Consider the following 23,428-nt stretch of genomic DNA (forward strand, 5'->3'; position numbering starts at 1 on the left):
TTAATATTTTTAAAATTTAAAAAAGACAATTGTTTTTTTAATTTGTTACTAAGGTCTTTTTGATCTTTTAGCTTTAATAGTTTCAAAAAATTTTAATTCAATTCCAATAAAAAAAGAGTAGGGATCAAATTGAATAAATGTGTAAATATTGAGTGCTAAAATTGTTATTATACATTATACATAAACTGATGGACTATTTTGCTTACTCATATATAGATAGGCTAATTTGTTTTTCAATAGATAGGTTAAAAAGCAATTTAGGATATAGCGCAAAAGGTATACTATCTAATCTTATTTCTCAAACCTAATATTTTTATTCAAATTCTTTTAAATTTAAGATGTACCGTTAAACTTAAATAAGCAATCCAACTCTAAATAAATCTATTTAACCAATTTAAATAAAAATCTAAGTTAACATTTCTAAACCTGGTTTGTTCAACTCTACTTTAAAATCTTTCTCACAAGCCAATAACATAAAGTAGTGGTTGAAGTCCCTTGTTGATATTCTAATAATGGGTTCAAAATTATTTTAAGATTATAAAAATCTTTTGGGTAAACTACACAGCTAGTTACTTTAAGTAGGGATTGTTCTTATTTTAGTCACTCAAAAAAAAACTGATTAAATTGCCCATTATAACGTTAAATGGTAACAGAAAACTAATGGTGCATTTATACGAAAAAATTTTGAGGTGCCCAAAATAGAAACACCCTTATTTAGAGTGATTGATGAATAGTTTATCCTAATTTTAGAGTGACTAATGTGAAAATGCAATTTTAATCTCTTGTTACCATTTAACAATGGAGTGATAAATTGATCAATTTCTATTTTGAGTGACCAAATAACAAAAAAAAAGGGTATGACCAAAATAAGAACAACTCATATTTAGAGTGACTAATAGGGTAATTTACCAAATCTATTTTTTCAAATTAGGTAAGCAAACACATAAGAAGGGAAACGACACCGTTTTATTGCTCAAAAAAGGTGGAAAGTAAGGTGAAAAAACAATACCATGAAAGTGAACTGAAAAGAGAAAAAAATGAAGGCATGTGAGTGTTGTCGGTGAATGAAGAGTGGCGCTGGAAAAACAGAGTATGACATATGATAGATCCATATTTGCCTCAACTGGGGAAATGGGGTCTCTTTCTTCCTTACTATTAATACTTACACAACTCATAATTTTATAGTATTACACCCCCAAATCCACTCCTTTATAGGCCCCTTCTATATACCCCACTTCCCTCTTCATTTTTTGTCCCTTTGCTTCACACCCTCTTTGCAGCAGTTGAAAAAAATAATTTCCATGCTAATTTTCTTTTCCTTTTTTTTTGTCTTGAAAGGGTAGTCTTTAGTTGGTGGAGTCATTAGATTCCTATGTGTTCAACAGGTGCAAGAAGAAGAAAAAAAATATGAACCACTGGTTGTGAAAAATTCAACTAAAATTGCAATCTTGGGGTGTTCATTAGATTTTTCATTTTTTTTGTGGTTCTTGGAATGATGCTTTGTTTGAAGCCTGAAGCTTTGGATGAAGACCATCATCCTCAAAGTCCTAATAGTAATACCATTAATGGGAATGGGGATTGCAATGGTGGTAATAATGGGGGTTTTATTCTACCAATCAGTTGGTGGGTCTTTTTTTTTTTTTCCTTTTTCATTTTCTGTGTTTTTTTTCTGGTTTTGTAATGGTGAATGCAGTATGGTTGATGGTTTTGCAGGGGAAGTTCTATTAATAGGTATTTACAATGGAAGAGTGGTAAGGTTTGGAGCAAGTCATTTTCAGCTGGGGATGATTCTTGTAATTCTTGTTCTGAATTGGAGGTAATTTGCAATAGCTAATTTTATTATGTTCCTTAAAATTTCCAGAATCCAAATTATTATGAGGGGAAATTGTTAGTTTTACTGAGAAAGCAAGGGTTTTTGTTATGAATTTATGATATATTTGTTTAGGTTTGTTGAAAAGATTTTTAGATTCTGAAATCATGTTGTTATACCAGGATGGTAAGTCCCATGAAAGGAGTGGACAAGAGACAAATCAACAGATGTGTAATTATAAATACCAGCTTGAGCAAGAAGTAAGAGGATTCTAATTCTATTTCATTATTTGTTTTTGCATATTTGTTCGAAAATCGGTTTCTCTAGAAAATTTTCCCTTTCTTATGTTTTTGTCCCCCCAAAACGATGGAGATTGCAAGAAGTACGGGTTTTTGAACTCGTTTTTAGTCTACGAGTCTACATCACTCTCGCTTCTCATCTTTATAAATCTTAAGCTTATCGAGGGTTGATTTGATGTATTCTACTAGGAAGCAAAGAAGCATCAGCATAACAATAGACTTTTAAGGGGAGACATATGAAAACATGAAACACATTGTTTACTCATTGAGAATTAACGGTTTTGCTAATGAATGACATGCTGTTATCTTGATATACATGTTTTGATCTTCTTCTTTTTCTTACCGATAACAGCCAGCTCTGTGCAGGATTTATATCTCATTCTCATGCAACATGCTACCACTTGGGTGATACAGGTTAAAAAGTTGCAGCAGCAGTTGCAGGAAGAGACTGATTTGCACTTAGCTCTAGCAAGTGCTGTTGAACATTGTGGTTCACCTTCTTCTAGTTCTCCAGGCAAGCTTCCAGATAAGGTCAGTCTCCTTCTGTGGGATTTCTGTTCTTTTTTTATATTCTTTTCTCAATTTCCGAAACCTGGATTTCAGGCCCAGGAGCTTTTAGATAGCATAGCTGTTCTCGAGATTACCGTAGCAAAGTTAGAGCAGGAATTTGTTTCTTTACAATGTCAGATTAGTCAAGAAAGGAACGAGCGACTTCTTGCTGAGTATCATTTAAAGCATTTGCCATTTCCTTCAACGTCACTTTTCGATAGCTCTTTGGCTTACTTAACCGAACCGGTAATGTCATCAATATCCTTAAAAGTGTTCAGAATAATGCATCTGTTGACCATCTAATTTATGTTTTAGATTGCAAGGCTTTGCAATGAAGAGGAAGCTGAACAAAACACGGATTATATGCATCTGCCAGAGGCTTTTATTGATAACAATTATATCGTGGATAACCTTTGGCATCATCCCAATCGACTATCTGAAGAAATGGTCTTACGCATGAGAGATATTTTCATTTTCTTAGCAGATTCATCCAAGCTTTCTTCTTCATCGTCGTCTTCTTCGGTGTCACCCGCTTCACCTCACTGCCCCCTTGCCAATTTTTTGGCATCATCCTCAGACTCAACCGTTGTAACTTCCTTTGTAAGTAGTCCCTCAGGAGGTGGTGCATATGACCCTTATGGAGTCTCCGACAAAGTCGACTGGACATTTAGTATTGGGACTTATAGTAAAGCGATTGAAGTCTCGTGGTTGTCTGTTGGGAAGAAAGAACTTGAATATGCCGCTATGGCTCTAAAAAGATTCAGGTAAACTATTTATTCCGTTTTTAGACTTGATTTTATACCCTTATTTCACTGCCTTACTAGAAACGCTTAAAGCAACGATCCTGACAGTATTGCTTTTACTGCTCCTCTTTGTTTCCGTACAGATTGCTTGTTGAGCAGCTGTTGAGGGTGGATCCTTCTCAAATGAGTTCCAATGAGAGACTGGCATTTTGGGTTAACCTGTATAATGCTTTGATTATGCATGTAATACACTTTCTACCTTTCCAATCCATGCGTTCCGTTACCTGAAATGATTTATACGTGCACTCTTTAGATAAGTTGGGATTCTATAAATAGATAGCGAGTCTTGTCTAGAAGAAGTGTTGACATGGTCTAAGACTTCAGTTTCTGATCATCTTGTCTGATTTTCTTTTTTCCCCTTTCATATCTATTTTGCAGGCATATTTAGCATATGGAGTTCCAAGAAACGATATCAAACTATTTTCCTTAATGCAGAAGGTTTGATGCCATAACTTTTCATCTTATCCCTCCACACCTCCCTCCTCTCCCTCCCTCCCTCCGGCATGCTGCTTTGGGTAAATGCTAACAGTACCGTATGATAACATGCAGGCTGCGTACACCATTGGAGGACTCTCCGTGAGTGCAGCTGACATAGAATGCACCGTTCTAAAGATGAATCCTGCTACTTATCGACCTCAAATTGTATGTATAATTACTCCATTTTTAAACAGTTACTAGCTCCTTGCAATAGTAGCCACATTTATCCAAAATTTGAAACATGCACTCTGCAATGGGATATCATGCAAAAAAAGACAGGAAAGATATCGGTACTTGGAAGCACCGGCATCTCCGGAAGGGGTATATTAGCTTAGTGATGAATGCTCTATAATAACTTTTGTGGGGCTTCCTTCGTTGAGTATTTTCAAGTTTCTCCACAAGTGGAATCCATCTTTCCCCATTCCCATTTCTCTTTTTCGGGCTACTTTCTTCTCCGTTTTCCTAGTTATTTTTAATTTTTGTATTGCATTCTTCCTTGTATTCTATTTGAAATCATTTCTAGGCTGCGGTTTTCGCACTTCAGAAATTCAAGGCTTCTGCTGAACTGCAGAAGTATACGATTGATCATCCTGAGCCTCTACTTCATTTTGCCTTAAGTTGCGGGTTGCATTCTTCACCTGCGGTAAGATCTCATTTGACATCCTATATCCGCTTTCCAATTGATATGATCGAGTAGCATTCTACTTTTACCGACACCTCCCATCACAGGTGAGGATTTTCAGGCCTGAAAATATGAACGAGTCGCTAAAAAGATCAATGCAAGACTACATTCAAGCATCTGTCGGAATAAGTAACAAAGGGAAGCTATTAGTGCCTAAATTGTTGCATTGTTTTGCCAAAGGAATGGTGGAGGACTCGGTTTTACCCGATTGGATTTGTCAATTCTTATCGCCGCAACAAGCTTCCATGGTTAAGAACTGTTTATCACGTAATAAGTGGAGGATCCTAGGTGCTCGAGTATTTTCCATCATACCTTTCGATTCGAGGTTCCGGTTTCTCTTCCTATTGGATGATAAGAGCAGCCAGCTTTCGAAATCTAAAGTTTGAGCAGAGCAGGCATTTCTCCATATCACATTGTATAGTAGTGGTTGCCGATGATAAAAGATTTTCTTACATAACAAAACTCAATGCATGGTTACCCAAATTATAAAGTAACTGTTTAAGTATTTGAAAAATTGTTTTTGCTGTTAATTTACGGTCTGATTTGATAATATGAGCATATACAAAATTAAAACAAAAATAATGTGAAATTAAATATGGATGAAATTGGAATAAAGATTAGGGTTCTTATAAATAAAATAATTTCATGGTAGTTTTTCAATTCCCTACCCCTGGAAACAAAAGATCAATGCGTCTTCGATCAGTTCTGTTATAAGGTGGGTCTCGGATTTTGGGCCTTCGTAATCGTTTGCCGCCCGCCAAGGCTTCGATTGCGACGATATCCTCTTCAATCTCTTCCCTCGTAAGTACAACTGAGAACTGTCGCTTCTTTTGTTTGTGCTTTTTGAGTGGAACAGTGGTTGCTCGAGGTGGTGATTGAGTATCGATCACAGGCAAAGATTTTACTTTCAAAACAACAGCAATGGATTCACTTTCATCATCCTTTCCGACAACAGAGGGATCATCCACAATCTTGCTATTGTTCTTTATAAACTTTGAGGTATCATCTATGAGTGGTTCGGTAATGGGATTCGGATTCTCTTTTGTAGCAATGAAAAGATGGCGGGGAATCTTGATACGAAATTTTGACATATTTTTAGGCGAATTTTGAATCGGAGAACTATTATTAGTAGCAGAAACGAAATCAGAATTGGGAAGAACGGGATTTTGAGAAGATACAGAGAAATTGGAAGAAGGGTCAGAAAGGGGAATGAGTGAGGCCATGTTTGTTTTGTTTTCAGAAACCATTTTTTTCAACCCTAAAATATGGTCAACTTTTTTTTTTGTGAATCCCTATATAATCGGTGTTTAAAAGTAAAGTTAAATTCTATATGAGTTTTTATTTTTATTTTTGGGTGTGAATTAATCTTCTACCGTAGTAGATATGCATGCCCAAACCATAATTATCCAAAGTGACCACAATTAATCATCCAAACTGACCAAAAATTGAAATAAACAAAAAAACTTAGTAGAACAGTAATTTTTTTCCAAAATCGATCCAAACCGAACCGTTTTCACCGACAATACGAACGAACCGTTTTTTAACGTTCGTAATAGCTAATAAAAAGGAACACAGAATCAATCAGATAAGTGAAATTCAAATATATTCATTCTATAACACAGAAAATTTCGCTAGTTGTAACTCAGGTATAAATGTAAGTAATCACTGAAACAACCTTTACCTCAATATATTCAAATTCTATGCTACCCGTAAAATAACAAGCGATTGCAAGGGAAAAAAATAGAATGTCAATTTTAAACCTCTAATTTCTTTTTTCTCGCTCGGTAAACAATAATACAACATGGCCATGATCCGATGGAATTTTGCAACAATGCCGAAACCCCAATCCTCCAAAAACAGCTCAAAAATAGACATCATAACTCATGGTAGGAGAGCTTTCAATTGTATCCTGAAAAGATCACCCAGTGCTCCACGAACACCCAACTGAATAAATAAAAATGCAATCGGTTACGACAAACTCAAAAACAAACAAAAAAAAGATTAGTTCGACTTCAGGACTGATTGTATTCTTTTTCATGCTTAATTGCAAATAAGTGGAGACCAAACCATATGCGGGAAACTGGTGGTTAAGGAGTGTAAAAATTGTGCCTAGTCTGCAGTGGCCATGGTGATGGGAACAAAGAAATCTAAATGGGAAACCATTTCGAAACTTAATACGATTCTTATATCGCATACGGACGTATGACTAGAAATCTATTAGGAGATTATATGGTACAGGCAAAGAAAAAGGGAGATTTACCTGGTCACAACAGACAAGTTTTGTAAGCAAAGGATAAAATTCTCTGAGGTGTTTCCTGAAAATCTTATTGTTCATGAAGCACATGCCTCTAAGCACCTGCAAGAGTAAAACCAACACAGATCATATGATCACAGAAAATATATTATGTAACGTGAGCCCTGAAACAATAACGATGAGGAGATATTCACTTCAAAGCACTAAAATAGTTCAATTCCTTTATTTCTGATATAGTACCTTAATGATGATTGGAGACCGCAATTCCAAAACTCGATGCATATCCACATTGGTAGTTTCCCCTATTGTAGACTGGAGATCAGTGGCATCCCTTAGTACCTGTTCACAGAAAGAAATCAGCCTCTCTTCTGCTATTCCTTCCAGTTTCGTATCTTCAGTGTCCTGAGAACCATTAGATTCTAGGTTTTGTCTATTATTGTCATTAAATCCTGATGTGACTTTTTGCAAGACATCCAGATAAATGGAAGTTCCTGCTAACTCTTGACGGAGAAGATTTAGAGGGGGCCTGCCAAGGTAAGAAGTTATTAGAAGCCTACACGTTCTGCAGGTAAGAAGATTTATAGGCAAGATGATTACTGAAAGATGAAATGAGAAAACACTGATTTTCTTACCTTTCTGCAGGAGTATGGTGCATACGTGTTCTGAGGTTAGAATACGAATTATATGAAGCAGCAAACTCTAGTAAGGATAACAAAATGTCCATTATGGCAATCTTCTGAGTTGCTTTCAAATTATCCCAGTATTTTTTCTGCCAATTTTGACCACAATTTAATTGGTAAAAGAATTATAAAATCATACGTCCCAATTCCCAAAGTCCAAAGACACAAACCTGAATGCTATCAACAGCACCAAGAAGTAATAACTGAGTGATGCACTTGCCCCTAACTGTTTCCATCAGTGGACTTTCCTCCTCATCTCTGGCATCAGGCTCCAGAGACTCGGGAAGCTAGAGAACCGTCGGATAAAAAAAGAGGGGTAAGTGAAAAAGGGAGAATGCATATAGTTTCACTAATGCTTTACATCCATACTTTTTACATTTTAGCCTTAAATAGAAACATCAGCAAGATTGAAATGACAAAAACTAGCTTCTTAATACTTATAAGCAAATATTTGCATAATAATAACAATTGCGTGCAATAAGGAAGTCTCCTTTTCTTTTTTTTTTTGAGTATTAAGTACAATAAATAAGCAGTGGAGACATGGAGACATGCTTACCTTGAGAGGTGAAGATGGAACTGGAGTCTCTGATGTAGGACTCTTTGGTTTTGAGGTAAAACCTCTAAGAAATATGTTATCTATGATTCTTTGACCTATAGTTTGACTTCGTTGGAGACTCCCAGCTTCAGCAGACTTCTGAGCTCTACCTGACGGTGAGGGAACACCTACAGGAATGACAATGTATATATTTATCAGGTTTGGTTTGTCAATGGACAAATTCAAATGTCCAGATTGGGTGGTATGAGCAGTAGTACATAGGTCAGCCCTTCGCTTCTAGTATTAAGGAAAACTCGACATCAGCATATGATCAGAGGGTATTTAAACTTTGTACATAGCTAGGCAGACAAATCTGCAACGTACAACTAATTCTGATATGTTAAATATATTAACTGATGAAGATGCAAATTCTGTGCTGTCGAAATTTTAAGGGGAAAGATTCTCAACAGCTAACCTTCAGATCCATCTGGAATAGGCTGTAATGCAGAATCTTGATTGTGATCTTGTGAAACAGATGCATTAGTATTCCTTGTGCTGCTACTCAGGGATGCAAGTGGTGAAATGTTCCCATTATCCGTAGAACTAAATTGATAAACATCTGTATGAACCTTTAAATCTCTTAAAATAGAGGGGTTCATTGGATTCTCTAGTCCCAATGCATTAAGTAGCTCAAGCGGTTGTGTTGTGTATGATGCATCTCTGGTGATAAGAATAAAGTAACAAAATACATATGACTTGCAAATAAAAATTCAAATCGTCAAAAAATTGCGTATTCTCAAATCTTAAGGCATGCATACCTTATGCTCTTCAACAACATGTCCCAGTCACTCTCACTGAACTGGTGTCCTCCAACCTCTATGAGATGGACCAACGCCCCAAGAGAAATTGAAACAACCGTCTGATCTGACTTTTTAGCACAGTCCAGCAGCAAACTCAAGAGTGGGGGTAGCATAAAGCATACCTCCTGTAAGAGAAACAAAATAGACAAGAAAGTTCAAGCAACCAGTAATTGTCAGGAAGCATGGTCCAATCACAAGATTATATGGACCACAGGAAATTTAGATGATGTATGGTTTCCAGACAGAGTCTAAACCCCACCACCCGCATTTTATATGTCGTGTGAATAATATTGTTAAGAGGACAACTAAACTCATATACCTTGTAAAAAGTGTTGAAAAGGTTGCACAGCAACTGAAGTGAATGAATGCTGCTTTCACGAAACAACTCATCTCCGGAGGAAATTAAGCTCTCCTTTCCAGCATGTCTCACATGATCAAACATGGGAAACAAGACACGATGGAAAATGCCCTCCCAAAATGATGTTGAGAACTTGCTACCTCTTTCATTCAGCAAATCAAACAAAACTTCAAGTGCACAACTCCTAACCTCTGGTCTTGAATCTGATGTCAGATCAGACAACCCAGCAAGCATTGGGAACCAATAATGCTCGGTTACGTCAAATGCTGAGTCAGCATCAACACTAATTGGTTTAAGAGCTCCACCAGGTATACGTCCCTGTAATTGAAACACAAATGGAAATACTTACACAAAACATCCTTTAGAAAGAAAAGAATGCAGAACTTAAGCAAATTCACAAACATGTTAGAAATAATCAATGAGATGAAACAGCTAATATAAACTTTGCTTTTCCCTGATAAGAGAAAAAGAGTACATATAAATGTTCGAAGTTTAATAAAAAATTACAGCATCTTATCATAAGAAAGACAATGAACAAAGTCCTCTTGGTAGAAGGGTTGGTGATCATTGCTAGTTTTAGACCATACTGTGACTATTTTACTCCTACAGAGGAAGAGATCGAGAGGGTAGAACAACATGCCCAACTAACAAATCAAGCTTAAGTATGGAAACCAAACCTCTGCTAGACGGTCTTCACATATACGGAGAAGGGCCACAGCCTTCAAACTTATACGGTGGGAAGTTTTATTGTTGGCGAACCTAATAAGACAGTTGACACAGTCCATAAAACAGTCTCCAACAACTTGATCAAAGTGTTCCAGTACAACTGCAAAGAACCTGCTGTTAAATTAATTGGACAATGAAAACAAGAATCAGTCAGGAAAAAGGAAAAAGGCAGTTTCTTACCCTGTTCCACATTCTCAAATGCACTTTCAACAATTGATTCCATATCATCATCAGCGGCAGCAGTGAAAATCATGAAAACACTTCTCCATCCAGATTTTATGCTTCCAACCTTTGATTTTATCATCTGCAATAACATCATGGTAAGTCTGAGTGTCACACAGGATGCCCACGGGAATAAGAAAAAACTGACAGCAAAGGCTTAAAATTAAAAATGTATTAACTACAAAATATATGATAGAGGGAAAAACAACAACCAGCAGGAGAGTTAGATGTTCAAGAAATCTGAGCAAGCAGACATACCTGCACAATGCAGTCAACAATAAGGCTCCTTATGGTTCCACTTCGACTATTCCGCATGAGGATGACAAAAGGTTTAAGAATATCATTTTGAAAAGTAAAATTGGTCAATTCAGCACGCTCCAAATACTTCATACCAAGCTGCCTCAAAGAATCTATAGCATACATAGCAATTTTCTCATCTGCATGGCTGCCAGCAGAAATGAAATGATCTGCAAGGACAGTCCATATTCTAGCCCAGACCTGATAGACATATCATTAATACTTTTAGAATATAAGAATACATGTACTGTGGGAGGAAATTACTGAATAATTTTCGATATATAAATCAATTTATAAACCATAATTAGATCTCACTATGTCAAAGTAACAGCTCATGTCTGGAAATTACACATCTGAATAAAATTATCCTATAAAAGTGCTCATATGTGCTAAAAGAAAGAAAGTGTAATATAAAATGCCCTATTCTTGTAAATTAGAGTAACTTTACATGTAAAGTTGATTCAATTGCATTATTTAAACTTCTTTCAGAATATTCTCTGCAGTTTTACCAAGAGAACATGGTACAGATATATCATGTACTTTATGAACTTCTTTTCCCTAAAAGAACAGGACTTCAAGAAGGAACGAAAAGCTTTGAGCTAAAAAGTTGGGTGAAATTCAAAGATGGTCAGAGCATTTTAAGGAGTACTCTCTGGTATTCCTACATGTTCTCAATATTTCAATATGCCTGTTGAAGTAATGCATATCCTAATCTACACAATAAGGTTCAGAATAAGACTAGCCATAAAATCTTGGATAAGTAATTGGAAACACGAACAAGGGAGTGTTGGAAGTCAGTCAAGGAAATACCATGCGTATACGAGCAATATTGTAATAACTGATCTCGACAAGCTTCTGCAAGCTGAAAACACGGGCTGGGATTTGTCTCAGTTCTTCTGCTGATACACCACAGAGAGCAGTGAAGAACTCCACAACAGAATCACTAGGCAATTTTTCACTATTTGTAAAAACCTGTTCAGCAGGTTTCCCAGCCAACTCTTTCAGTGACTGCACAACAGCATCCCTGGAGATCTGATTTGATCCATGCATGACACTTGCAGCAATGACAGGAGTTGTCGTTATAAATTCAAGCCGAGAAACACATTCAAGAACAGCATTCCACGTGTCTTGAAGAGAATCTGGTTCTGAGTCACATAAACCCAATAGAGTCCGCAATGCTTCCACATTTTTACTACGCATATCCTTTGGGGCATGCAAGAAAGTAAACCTAACATCCAAAAATTCACAGACTAAGCATTACAGCTAAACTACTGCCTGAGGCATTACAATGACGTGAATTGCTCAATTAAACAATTATAATAGTGATTGATGTAGGGGCTGCCCAACATGAGACAAGGTAAGAACAACAGAATAAATACAATGGCAAAGTAGAACAAATGCAACGTTTACAAATGGGAAGGGTGGAGGAAAGGAACTTTTCCAAGTAGAAAAAGATAGCTTTACCTGACTAGAGATGTTAAAAAGGCATAGCGCATTGTATCCATTCCAAGGACATATGTGATATGTATCCCAGCTTTAAATCCTTCCATACAAAGAGCAACCCTCGGCCTATTTTCACCTTCCTCCATTGTAACAGAGAAGGTAGCCAGCAATGACCATCCTACAGCTTCAACCATGGGTTTAACAAGTTCAATCTCTTGTGCAGTGTAAAAAACTCTTTTTGCTCCTTGGTTTCGGATGATAGCCTGTGTCTGCTTAATTATTGCTTCACTTTCAGACTTAGCATCAACTGCTGATTTTTGTTTAGGTAGAGCCAGATTAAGAATACTAACAAGGCGGCCTCTCTCTTCACCCTCTGGCTTTTGCCTGACACCTTTCCCAATTCCAGTTGCATCATCTTTCATTTTTATCTCGTCCTTAACAATAGAATCATAGATCTCTTCCAGAAGCTCAGTAGGGGCAGACTCTTCTGGATCATTTGTTGCATTCATGCGTATAAAATCTGACTTTGACATTTTCGGCCAGACCATTGGGTTATGGGCATCAGTGTTCAGCATTATAACTGCATATGCAAGAACATATGCAGTGTCTGCATTCTTGAAAAGACCAGGATTATCAGCACAATACCTGCCAAACGCAAAATGAGACAACTAAGCACCACAGATCCTGCAGAGAAGCACGTAGTCTACATAATAAGTGGACACCAAGAATTGTATTAAAAAAATCAACAAATATATAGTAAAATGGTTCATAGAAAATAAATTATTATACAACAAAGGCATGCAACTCTTAATTAAATTTCCTACAAGCCTCGCTATGGAATGAATCTCAAACGTGTTTAAAGAAAAGGTTTGGCATGATGTAGCAGAAATTGAGATTTGAGGACAGAAGTTGTACTGACTTTTAATCTAGGCTAATAAAACAAACAACAGAAGGAAGATAGAAGGCTGCCCAAGATATATTAGGGAAATGTTCTCAAGACAATAAGATATATCTCCAATGACAATAACCTACCTGGAATGGCTAAAGAACCATCAGTAAACTAAAGAACACTTAAGTCTGTTTCAATAATTAAATTAAGTCATGCATATGTTCACGATTTATAAAAATGACTGTATCATGCACACAGCATAGATACCCCTATACCTTTCTGCAAACTTTTCCATAATGCGATCTATCTTTTGAGCCTCCCCAGGAAGACGAAATCCTTTAAGAAATTCTCGTATTGCAGTATGAAATTTCATCCCTGAAAATGTCATCGAATCTACGTAAGCATGCATGACAGCAAGGGGAAACTCCTCATGTTGACCCAAATAATCACCGATCATTGCCTGTAAGAATGCTAAGAATTAGACCGCTTCTACAAGAATTAAGCAAAAGTCGAATTTATAAAGACTCTACCTTGTCCAGACTGAGAGTATTTCTTAGAAATTGGGCAACTGCGGCAGGATTATTTTCCACTAATTTATTTGATATCAGATACCCAATACCCTTCACTGGTTGCCTGTTGAACTGCCATGTAATTAAAACCATCTTTTAGAACCTAATTACAATCCAAGAAATTGAGGATTGTTGAATTGCCACATATTTGCATTGCAGAAAACTTCCGGTCTCAAAACCTTGAGCAAAAAACCCAATCAATTACCTCAGAGATGGCAGCTTCCATGGTAGATTTATGAGCTTTTGCCTTCTCAAAGTTACTGGTAACATCTTCCCTGCTTTTTAACTCAACAGATTCTCCAGCCGAATCTTCTTCGGGAGACCTACTACCTCCCCTCTTCCTTTCTGATTGTCTTCGAGATTTCTCCCAGTCAACCAGTGATTTTAGTAAATTGACAAGGCACTGAAGAGTTTAGGAAGTACAGCTTTATCAAACAACTTTGGTGGACATGGAAGCATAGAAATACAAACGAGTAACGGTCTTAATGCTTGGCAAGCTAATTTAGTGGAGCTTGTTAATAGATTAACCTACCTGGAGCGCAGAACCCTTAATTGATGTAGTCTGGTTGGCAACAACAGAATTTGGGTCTGCACTTTGTGCCCCTTGAGCTATTTTAGACAGAGTTGTGACCTAGAGGGTCATAAGGCAAGAACAATATATAAACATGAAAAGGCCAAGAACAATATATAAACATATAAACAAATGACAGGTAAATGGTGACTGAGTTCATACCAAGCGTTCAAATAAGTTCGGTGCCTCAAGATCACAGTCGTAATTCACATAAACATCAACAAGCATCTGGGGATCTTTGCAAACTTTCTCAAGCATCCTAGAAAATATAATTAGAGATTAGATTATATAAAGAAATAGCAAATTACATTGCTCATGGTGAAAGCTGAACAATGAACAACACAATTTAACTAAAATCAATTAGCACCAGCAATTGCAACATCCAATCAATTAGGAAGGGCACTGTACCGAAGAACACTTGTTTTTTGGTTAATGGGGAAGTCTGAACCATCCAATGATCGCAAAACAATCAAGGGGAAAAAAACACCAATTTCACCCTGCAAGAGATAAGAAAAAGATACTCAGGCATCAAGCAAAACTGGTGTATATCACAGCACTAATGCGATGTTCGAAAGAACTAGATTTAACAATCTGTCAAAATAGTAATCATACTTTAAGACACTCTCGGAATCGCAACAAAAGCACAGCAAATATCCCAGTAGCATACTGCCACAAAGAAATAAACAGTCAGACAAATTCTCGTAGCAGATTCTTCCCACAAATAGAGTACATAAATGCAAGATAACCTGAAAAATGACAGGGGACTGCGAAACTGAAGCCCTCAACAAAGCATATGAGAGATATGCTTTCACTGAATCAATGAAATGAAAGTTCTTTGTAAATGAATGGCTAACCCCTTCCAACAAACCCTGAAATAACATAGGCCAGCAAACATGATGAATTACATAAGCAATCACTCCTTTATTACCTTTAGAAAGTAAACAAATTTTGGCATTTTAAAACGTTGTTTGTGCTGATAAGATTCTTTTAGAGATACAAATGAAAGTCTACTCTACAATGTCAAAGGCTTTCTATCTATTCAAATTCAAATACAAAGATGCTACATAGATGCCTTTTCCCCAGAGAAAGAAAATAGCAAAAATATCATATTAACAGAGAATTAAAAAAAAAAAGCATTTGTAAATATGACCCCATTTAGTTGGGCAAACACTGTATTCTTTTATGAAAAGACAACAAACCAGCGTTCTTACAAAGCTTAAAATAAAGTCATAAAACTAACCTGCAGAAGTTCAAGAGAGAGAATGCGTGTCTTGGTTGTGACCTCATCAGTATCTTCCTTCATACCCATCTGCAAGATAAAACATTTCATGAAGGGAATGCAAGCAGAGACTTCAAAATGGCAAGAATAATTAGTGATAAAAGAACCAACCTTGCAAAGGGTGCGGAACACTAGTAGTGCATCACGTTTACCAATACTCATGCTCTCAAGGTCAATCCCTCTAAAGAAGAGTTTCAAGAATCATGAAAAGAAGCAACAATATACAAAGGAAGGAAAGAAAATCAAGACAGAAAATTTAGGCAAAATATTTTAGTCCATACCTTGTGATCTTTTTACCATCTTCAACATGCACAACTTTGTCAAGAGCAGCCTCTAAGCCCTATAAAACATGCAGGTACCGTTGTAAGAACCACAAATAAAATACAATAAAAATAAACTTCACCAATGCAAACACCCACGGAATGATATAAAAACTGAGTTCTGAAAACCAAATTAATCAAAACAACTAATAGCAAAGAAGAGGATGCACCTTAATATCAGCCCCACCAGCAAGGTTTTGAAGTTCCTCAACAGATGCAAGTGTGGTATCCTTGGCCTGATTAAGTGCATCCCCTAGAGTCATTTCATCGTCATTTTGGTCATTTGAGGAAGCTTCTTCAGCTTTTGAAGTAGAATTCTCCACGGAAGCAGCTTTGGTAAGATCAGAAGAATTAGATGAAGTAGAGACCTGAATTCCATGTAAAAGATATTAAGACTATCGATTTTCTTCCTGATATAAAAAGGAAGAAAAAACAGTTAAAAGGTTAGAATTATAAATTCCATACTGGATCAGCCTCCATTCTCCTAAAGATGATGCTAATCATCTGTGTCAACATTGCCTTTGATGTCGCTTGGTTTACCGGGCTCTTGCTACACATCCAATCCACAAATTATGAAAACTATTAAGTTGGACTATCACTATCTTCAACAAATAGAAACAGTACCTGTGAAGAGCAATATTGTAGCAGACTCTGATAACTCCAAGCAAAGGTTCCCCATGGACTGCAATTTTAATAAGCAAATTGCAGCAAGACTCAATTCAGATGGTATACAACAAAATAGATGAGAATCCCACTAGGTCCTGCACTATTTACCTCGGAACTTTGCGGATGCTACAGCAGTAAGAAGTACCTTCAACACTTGCAGAATTGTACTGCAAATTGATTTCTAGAATTAAAATACTTAACCAGTGCCATATGCTAAAACTAAGGTTAACATACACAAGACCACATACCTGTCAGGAGAAGAATTATCAACACAACTGCAAACCATATTCAGAATGTCAGTAAACAGAGGTACATTTTTACCACCATCCAAACCAGGATCTCCCTCCAGATGATCGTAGGCAATTAGTTTCTGTGCTTATGAAATTAAAACAGACCATAAGTAATCAACTATATAAAAAACAAAGGCATTATATCCCAAAATCAAAGAACAAAAATAAGGAGCTCTTAAGAATATATAACAGGTATTCAGATGGATGTGGAATTCCCTTTGAGTTATATAAGAATAAAAAACCATAGACAAGAAGTAGAAAATAAACATTTAAAAATAATAGATCAAGAGAGAAAATAACTACATACATGAAGACAATCCAAAGCAGGTTCAAGGATTTTTAAGTTCTTTGACTCAAATGCAAGTCGAAGAGGATTTAGAACAAGCTCCACCTCAGCCCCTTCCAAGGTGTATCCAGCATTTGCTAAGGCAGTTATGATAGTTGTTCCACTCACACCAGTTGGCTTACTGACATGTTCAGTATCCCCAGCACTTTGTGGAACTGAGCTTGATCCATCAGGTTCTGTTCCAGTTTGTCCGGCTACAGTTTCAGTTTCACCAGAACTACAAGACAAAAATAGAAAATAGAGGTCATCAATAATTGTTATAACTTCAGCCACGATCACATTACTGCAAGTAATATCATTTTCATATAATTTTTTACAACGCCACCTAGGCTGAATCTGAAAAAGGTTATAGTGGTGGGCGAAAACTTCAGTTGTTAACTCTTTGGAGAGCAAACAACAGTGTAAAGTAATAGACTAAAGAACTATACATAAAAAGGCTATTCCATAGGGTTTATATCTTGGGTAAGAAACTGGAAATGAATCAAGTTGGAACCAATTTTTTTTTTTTAAAAAAATCAGATTGTAAGATTGTAAACAGGAATAAACCTTCCATCTCCAGCAGAAGGCTCTGCTGCTTGATTTTGCTCACTGGATGAGGAGTGCTGATTTGTTTGCTTAGGACTATCTGAAGAAATGAAAAAGAAATATAATGAAAAAGTAAATAGATGAAAGCTATGACCAATCAGCAGCAAATTAAATAAGAAATTACAGGAAGAGATAAGTTCACATATTGAAGAAAACAGGTGAATACGTCATCTACTTAATCCATGGAAAACAGTGCACAGTAAGAAGTGAAGCGCCGAAATCTTTACTCTGCCATCCTCTTTTTTTTCCTCTTAATGACATACTCTAATTTTCTGATGGAAAGAAGAAAAGACCAGCTCCTATAACAAGCCATTATAACAAGAAATAGAACAGTAACCATTATCAAGTTATCTTGGCATTATTCTTTTGCACTTTCCCTTTTGACTAAAAACAATCACTTACAACATCCCTTCTAAAATCCATCCATGAAACAAATCTCTCCCATTTTCTGATTAAAATTGTAAATGCAAATACTAAAATAAAATAGGCATCATTTACTCCATAGAGAGTAAAGTTTATTAACCTAATTCCAGAAAGCGCTACAACTCCTACACTTCATATCCCTAAACACCATTCTGACTGAACCACAAGTAATACTACAGTAGAATGCAGGTGAATATTAAATGCAAAACTCAAATAACTAAACAACGGCTGATGCAGTAGGAAACTCAATAGAGCATAATCCGAAATTAGAACTTCTTTAACTCTCACAAAGTTAAATAGAAGAAGAAGAAGAAGAAACACTAAAATGAAAACAGATTAAAAACAAAGAAAGCATAATTCCAAGCACAATTACGGATAAAAGATGACCAAAAGAATTTCAAAAGAAACAATAAAAGAACGAAGATCGACAAAATAAAGTTCAAATAAATTAAGTGTAGATCTAACCTAAATAAGCTTGAATAGCCTTTTGAAGATCGGGATACTTCTTTCCGGCACATTCCTTGAGCATCGACTCGAAAGCCCGGCTCACAAATCCACCAGCCGCCATTTCGATCTAAGCCGGTGCTTCGAACACGATAATTCCGGAGGTCCCTTCTCTCTCACCCTACTAAATAAAAAAAACAATGCCGAAATGAAGGAATTAAGCAATGATTTTTAAAAAAATTGAAGCAGATCGTTGAAGAAGATAGTTAGGATCTACGAGTGTATGATAGCAGAAATAATATAAACAACATACAAAAATGAATGTTACCGCGCTTTGTTCTAAGAGGGACTAAATTTGGAGAAGAAATTAGAAAAAGAAAAGATATTGAAGATCTGGATACAAAAGAGCAGAGCAGAGCAGATCAGATGAGATCTGTTGAAAATTGAATTGATGATGATATTCTTTTACGAATATGAGCGATTACTGGGCTTTTAGTTGTGATGAGCCCAGACGATGCTCGGTTTTGGCGTCCAAAACAGAACTAATAACGAGCAGATGATTTGGAGAATCTTTGGATTAATTTTTGTTTTATTCAAGATTTGACCTAAACTTTTCTTACTTTTTCATTTTCATTAAGCTAGATTTTGTTTTTAACATCTTTAGTATTAAATAAGGTTTTGATTATTCTCAACTTAAATATTTAACTTATTTTTTATATTACACCTTACAATATACTCGTTATACTCACAATATTGTTGCGAAGTTAAAAAAAAAAATCAATTTTTTTTTATTTTTTCATTTTCTCTTGTATATATCTCTTAGTTGATTGTTGTTAAACTTTTTTTTTATTATTTTCATTTCAATTATTTGAGAGAGAGAGAAAGAGAGCACTTAAGATTTTTTAGATTTTTTAGATAACTTCTTTTCTTTATTGGTTACTTCTTTTCTTTGTATTGTAAAAGCTATTTGAGATTTTTTAGATAACTTCAAGGGCAAAATTAAAAATTTTTTGCAGGGGTCAAAATTAAATTGTAATTTTTACGATAGTAAAAATACATATTTTTAAATGATTAAATCAAAATTTTATCATTTTTAGAGGAATCAATATATAATTTTATCTTAATTAATTTAAAATTTAAAAATTTTAAATAGACAGAATAGAAAATTTTTCATATTAGGGGAGGCATGGGCCTTACCATCCCCCTTAGACTTGCCCCTAGATAGAATCTAGTTAAGCCATAAAAATTTGGGAAAGGTTTTACCTTAGCATCATGAAAAAAATACAAATTATAAATGTTATATATTCTCCTTGAAATGTATCGATTCAAATATAATCAATTGGGAATTCTTTAGTTAAGGTATATTAAAGTGAATGTAGGTAATTGGGGTAGAATAATTATAAATCGAAAGGTTCAAGTTTTTCATTTGTTTACTCATTCTTTAGAAAATTTTATAAAGAATTTTAAAATATCAATTCACCCCTCTTGATATTTTCGAGTGTAACAATTGTTATTCTAATACCATATCAAAATTTTACAGAGTACTAATATTTTAGATTATCAAAACAAAGACACCATTAGTTTATCAAACCATGTCTAAAACACAAATCAATAATAAAAAGATTAAAACTAATAATAAGATTGACACAAAATTTAAAGACTTAATATTCTAATAGAAAATATTATACAAACTATAAACAGTCACCCTTGTAATTATAACTCATTGTGTGAGTTTTTGGCATGATAATCTAAATCGGACCAAATCGATCCATTAGATTGAGAATTAATTAAAATATCGATACGGAAAAAAGCTTTAGACTAACTGAATTGTGAATTAGTACAAATAGATTGAATTAACAATGGAATAAATTGAGGTAATTTTTAATATTTTTATTTTTATAAATTTATAATAAATTATTTAATTAAACCGTAACCTTATAAATTCGACCATCAATCCAGGGTAAAAAAAGAGTCCAGGGTCCTGAATGATTGACACGTTCCAATCATCAAAACAACCACGACCCTTGGATTGGTTCACGTGCTTTCACTTTCACGTACTTTTTTATTAATATATTTTATTCTTTTAAAATTCCAAACAAATAATGTACCTTTTTTTTAATTGATTTCATTTCCATATATCTTTAAAACCAAATTTTGGTCTGCCTATAGCAAGAGTGAAAAAAAATTTAAAATTTATCAACGAAAAGAAAGGTCAAAAGTCTGGTTTCCATGGAAGAAGAAGCTGAATCACGCGAGGAAGTCAAGCCTAACGTCGTCGTTAAAGAGACTAATGGAGATATTGTCGGCGATAACGATGCAGGAAAATTGGGTACCATTGAAACCCCTGATTTTCTTTCCCAGAAAATATCCCATAACTGGTAAGCTTTAATTGTATTCATTCCGTAAAAAAAAGGAGACAAATGTTTCTTTCCGGATCTGGGTCTTGATATATAGCTGTTTAATTATACTCGATTTGATGTTTTAAAATGGAAGTCTTGATACATAGTGAAATTTAGTGCTTAATTCATTACCCTAATCTCATCTGTAGAGGACAAATTGAACATGGTTTTAAAATGTACTACTAGTAGTTTTTTTTATTGATGTTAAATGGTTTGGGCTGGATTTAGTTAGTGTTAATCACTTGGAAGCTTTGAATTCCCATTGTATAAAAAACGGCGACCTGATTTCTTTTTATGGTAGTATTTAAAAAAAACAAAAAAAAAGGGTTTGTTTGGTTATATTTTAGGTTCGCATGGTTACTTACTTTAGAGGGCTTCCAATTCTCTCTCTCTCTATATGTGTGTGTGTGTGTGTATTCCCTTTTGATGAAACCTAGAAGATGTTCATATGTCATATTGAAATTTATACTTATCGGTGACTGACTCAGTTGAGCATATGGTATTCGATTGTATTGAAGTTATAGATTCCATAAGAAAAATATATATTAGGAAGTGCACATGCTTGTTCTATGTTGTGTTTCCTCTTCTTTTCTTTTCTTTTTTTTCATTTAAAACCATTTTGTTATAGCGAAAAATTGTAAAGTATTCAAGTGTCACCGTCTTGACCTGACCCAACTTGCAGGGCATCAGGTGTGTTGCGATAGTATAATCCTTTTTGGGCACCCACAGGTCCCTCAAGGTTTTGCTACCTTCATATGTGACTAGCCCTCAAGGTCCCGCAGGACAGGGCCGTATCATGATAGCCTAAACCTCCTGTTCGCATATCATTCTTTGAAGCAAAAATTGTTATTTTTTTCTCTATTGCATCGCATGTAGACTTTACCCCTAAAGTAAATTGTGCCCAGTAGATCTTTCTCATTCATGAGTGAAGCAAAAGGGCACATTAGTCATATTTCTGCACACTTCTATAATGTTGTAAGATTTTATTCTGCTGTTGTACTAGTTCCCTACCGATTCTGGCATCTGGAGTAAATACCACAAGCCTTGCTCAATCCCAACTCACCATCTTCTATGGCGGAAAAGTTTCTGTATTTGATGCAATTTCCGCTGAAAAGGTTGGCCTTTACTTAACATTTTAGAATGTTACTATGTTTTGGTAGGATGAGATTTTTATTCCAAAGTTAACCATCGATCCATGTCTGTCAGATTCAAGAAATTATGCTTATTGCTGCTGCTGTGGCTGCTGCTGATGTTGGCTCTGTTGACATGAAGAATGCTGCAACCGATTATGCCACCATTTCACCTGCTCTTACAAGGTGTCCTTCACTTCAAAGTACTGCAACTGCTTTGGCTTCGCCACAGGCACAGTTGTATCCTTTCCCCAGGACATCTTTTAGCAAACTGCAAGCTGGTAATTCAAATAATTACGAGGTTCAAATGCAAAATATTCTATGATTTTCATTTTTGGTGCATGTAAGCTAATAATGTGGCATCATGATTATGTGAATATCAATTGGATCAGAACTACCAATTGCAAGGAGACACTCACTTCAGCGTTTTCTTGAGAAGCGGCGGGACAGGTACTCCTCCGATCGTACTCCATCATTTTACTGTTTACTTTATACCCCTAAGCTATGGCAAGTGTAGTTATGTGTCTGTTCCCTTTTGTAGGCTGGTGAACAAGAACCCATATCCTGGTCCATCAACACCAAAAATGGTTGATGGCGCCAAAGCTGACGTGAGTGCCACAACTTCACCAGAGTCTGGCTGCTTCAAGGCATCACCCATTCGTCAAGAAGATATCCAACCAAAAGCTCCAGCTCATGTTGCGTAAAGCTAAGCATATAGGATTCCTTATATATATATATTTGATAAAAACTGAATCTAGCTCTGTTATTGTAAGTTACAAAGTGCAGAGGAATACATCTGATCTGCCACTGGAGTTAGGTGTGGATAGCAAGTGTACAATTAAACAGGTCTCATGGTAGGATCTGTCCACTTGTTTCCCTATTGCCTTCTTGGGCAGCAGTTTTGATGTTTCCTAAACCTGGACACCCTCTCTCTGATCTGCCTGACAAATAACATTTGCCATGTATGTATGATTCTCTCTGTTCTATGGGTATGCAAAGACTGCTAATTTGTGTGTAACGTGTTCCAACTTTGTACATTACATTTCTTTTCTATGGATGCTTGGTGGTTTTAAATTACTCAAACTCGAATGCGAGTATCCCGATACAACTATGGTTAATATTTTCTAAATTTTTTCATGTGTTACGAAAATCTTCGAAAGTTGCATCTCTGTGTTGGTCACAAATGTTGAAAACCAATACTTCGGTAACATAGCTTAGTGGTAATTTGCATGCATTTTATTATCATTCTTTGGCGTCAAGGTACGGTACAGACAGAAACATGCCAGATGGTTAATGATAAACCGCGGCTTACTTCATCAAACCCTCCGTCATAAAACTCAACAGTTATACCTATTTATAGACACGATGCTTTGATTCTGTCCCCTTCTCGACGCAATTACGTTCCCTATACTAAAACAACCAGAAACGTTTCGAAAAGTAGCATACATCGTACATAAAGTTTCAAACAAGTCTGATATACTCCTCTTGCTTCCTAATTTCCTGATATAACGAAAAAAATGAG

The 23,428-nt window shown here is 35.7% G+C and overlaps 3 protein-coding genes across 10 annotated transcripts; 2 read left to right on the forward strand and 1 right to left on the reverse strand.

Annotated features, from left to right (window-relative positions):
- Positions 1-935: 935 nt before the first annotated feature.
- On the forward strand, positions 936-5,125 carry LOC107943954 (uncharacterized). 5 transcript variants are annotated; one of them, XM_016877769.2, is made up of 11 exons: positions 945-1,623; positions 1,714-1,816; positions 1,993-2,070; positions 2,476-2,640; positions 2,713-2,904; positions 2,974-3,422; positions 3,545-3,644; positions 3,840-3,899; positions 4,011-4,103; positions 4,483-4,581; positions 4,668-5,125. In XM_016877769.2, exons 1-11 carry the CDS (start codon positions 1,493-1,495, stop codon positions 5,004-5,006), a joined length of 1,809 nt encoding a protein of 602 aa, XP_016733258.1. In that variant the 5' UTR covers positions 945-1,492; the 3' UTR covers positions 5,007-5,125. The 5 variants fall into 5 exon arrangements, with proteins under 5 accessions (XP_040952951.1, XP_016733258.1, XP_016733257.1 ...); XM_016877768.2 differs by having other exon boundaries at positions 951-1,623; positions 4,462-4,581; XM_041097016.1 differs by having other exon boundaries at positions 974-1,623; positions 2,524-2,640.
- Positions 5,126-6,206: 1,081 nt separating this feature from the next.
- On the reverse strand, positions 6,207-19,104 carry LOC107943952 (brefeldin A-inhibited guanine nucleotide-exchange protein 5). Of its 4 annotated transcripts, none has more exons than XM_041097015.1 (34): positions 18,706-19,104; positions 18,399-18,561; positions 17,472-17,550; positions 16,887-17,142; positions 16,538-16,659; positions 16,398-16,456; positions 16,248-16,305; positions 16,089-16,173; positions 15,794-15,991; positions 15,585-15,643; positions 15,415-15,484; positions 15,265-15,333; positions 14,771-14,893; positions 14,637-14,690; positions 14,433-14,521; positions 14,187-14,283; positions 13,986-14,084; positions 13,659-13,856; positions 13,415-13,525; positions 13,160-13,344; positions 12,017-12,640; positions 11,363-11,780; positions 10,514-10,753; positions 10,214-10,337; positions 9,985-10,133; positions 9,269-9,625; positions 8,908-9,074; positions 8,565-8,809; positions 8,111-8,277; positions 7,725-7,841; positions 7,507-7,643; positions 7,115-7,400; positions 6,881-6,976; positions 6,207-6,564 (listed from the first exon to the last, which is right to left on the reverse strand). In XM_041097015.1, exons 2-34 carry the CDS (start codon positions 18,499-18,501, stop codon positions 6,502-6,504), a joined length of 5,304 nt encoding a protein of 1,767 aa, XP_040952949.1. In that variant the 5' UTR covers positions 18,502-18,561; positions 18,706-19,104; the 3' UTR covers positions 6,207-6,501. The 4 variants fall into 4 exon arrangements, with proteins under 4 accessions (XP_040952949.1, XP_040952947.1, XP_040952946.1 ...); XM_041097013.1 differs by having other exon boundaries at positions 18,399-18,558; positions 18,706-18,931; XM_041097012.1 differs by having other exon boundaries at positions 18,691-18,912.
- A 1,369-nt stretch (positions 19,105-20,473) lies between these two features.
- Positions 20,474-22,983, forward strand: LOC107929923 (protein TIFY 3). The gene is made up of 5 exons (XM_016861461.2): positions 20,474-20,755; positions 21,780-21,891; positions 21,983-22,187; positions 22,299-22,356; positions 22,448-22,983. The coding sequence occupies exons 1-5, from the start codon at positions 20,607-20,609 to the stop codon at positions 22,608-22,610; spliced, it is 687 nt and encodes a 228-aa protein (XP_016716950.2). The 5' UTR covers positions 20,474-20,606; the 3' UTR covers positions 22,611-22,983.
- The last annotated feature ends 445 nt before the right edge of the window (positions 22,984-23,428 follow it).

This window comes from Gossypium hirsutum, chromosome D07 (assembly GCF_007990345.1).
Source record: "Gossypium hirsutum isolate 1008001.06 chromosome D07, Gossypium_hirsutum_v2.1, whole genome shotgun sequence".
NCBI lineage: Eukaryota > Viridiplantae > Streptophyta > Magnoliopsida > Malvales > Malvaceae > Gossypium > Gossypium hirsutum.

Coding starts and splice junctions, on each gene's coding strand:
- LOC107943954 (XM_016877768.2), top strand. CDS start 1,493: ATGATGCTTTGTTTGAAGCCTGAAGCTTTGGATGAAGACCATCATCCT. Junction 2,071..2,475: donor AATACCAGCTTGAGCAAGAA/GTAAGAGGATTC, acceptor AGCTCTGTGCAG/GATTTATATCTCATTCTCAT. Junction 4,582..4,667: donor GGTTGCATTCTTCACCTGCG/GTAAGATCTCAT, acceptor CTCCCATCACAG/GTGAGGATTTTCAGGCCTGA.
- LOC107943952 (XM_041097015.1), bottom strand. CDS start 18,501: ATGGCGGCTGGTGGATTTGTGAGCCGGGCTTTCGAGTCGATGCTCAAG. Junction 10,134..10,213: donor ATTTGAGAATGTGGAACAGG/GTAAGAAACTGC, acceptor GGTTCTTTGCAG/TTGTACTGGAACACTTTGAT. Junction 6,565..6,880: donor AACTTGTCTGTTGTGACCAG/GTAAATCTCCCT, acceptor TTATTTATTCAG/TTGGGTGTTCGTGGAGCACT.
- LOC107929923 (XM_016861461.2), top strand. CDS start 20,607: ATGGAAGAAGAAGCTGAATCACGCGAGGAAGTCAAGCCTAACGTCGTC. Junction 21,892..21,982: donor ATGCAATTTCCGCTGAAAAG/GTTGGCCTTTAC, acceptor CATGTCTGTCAG/ATTCAAGAAATTATGCTTAT. Junction 22,188..22,298: donor TTTTAGCAAACTGCAAGCTG/GTAATTCAAATA, acceptor CAATTGGATCAG/AACTACCAATTGCAAGGAGA.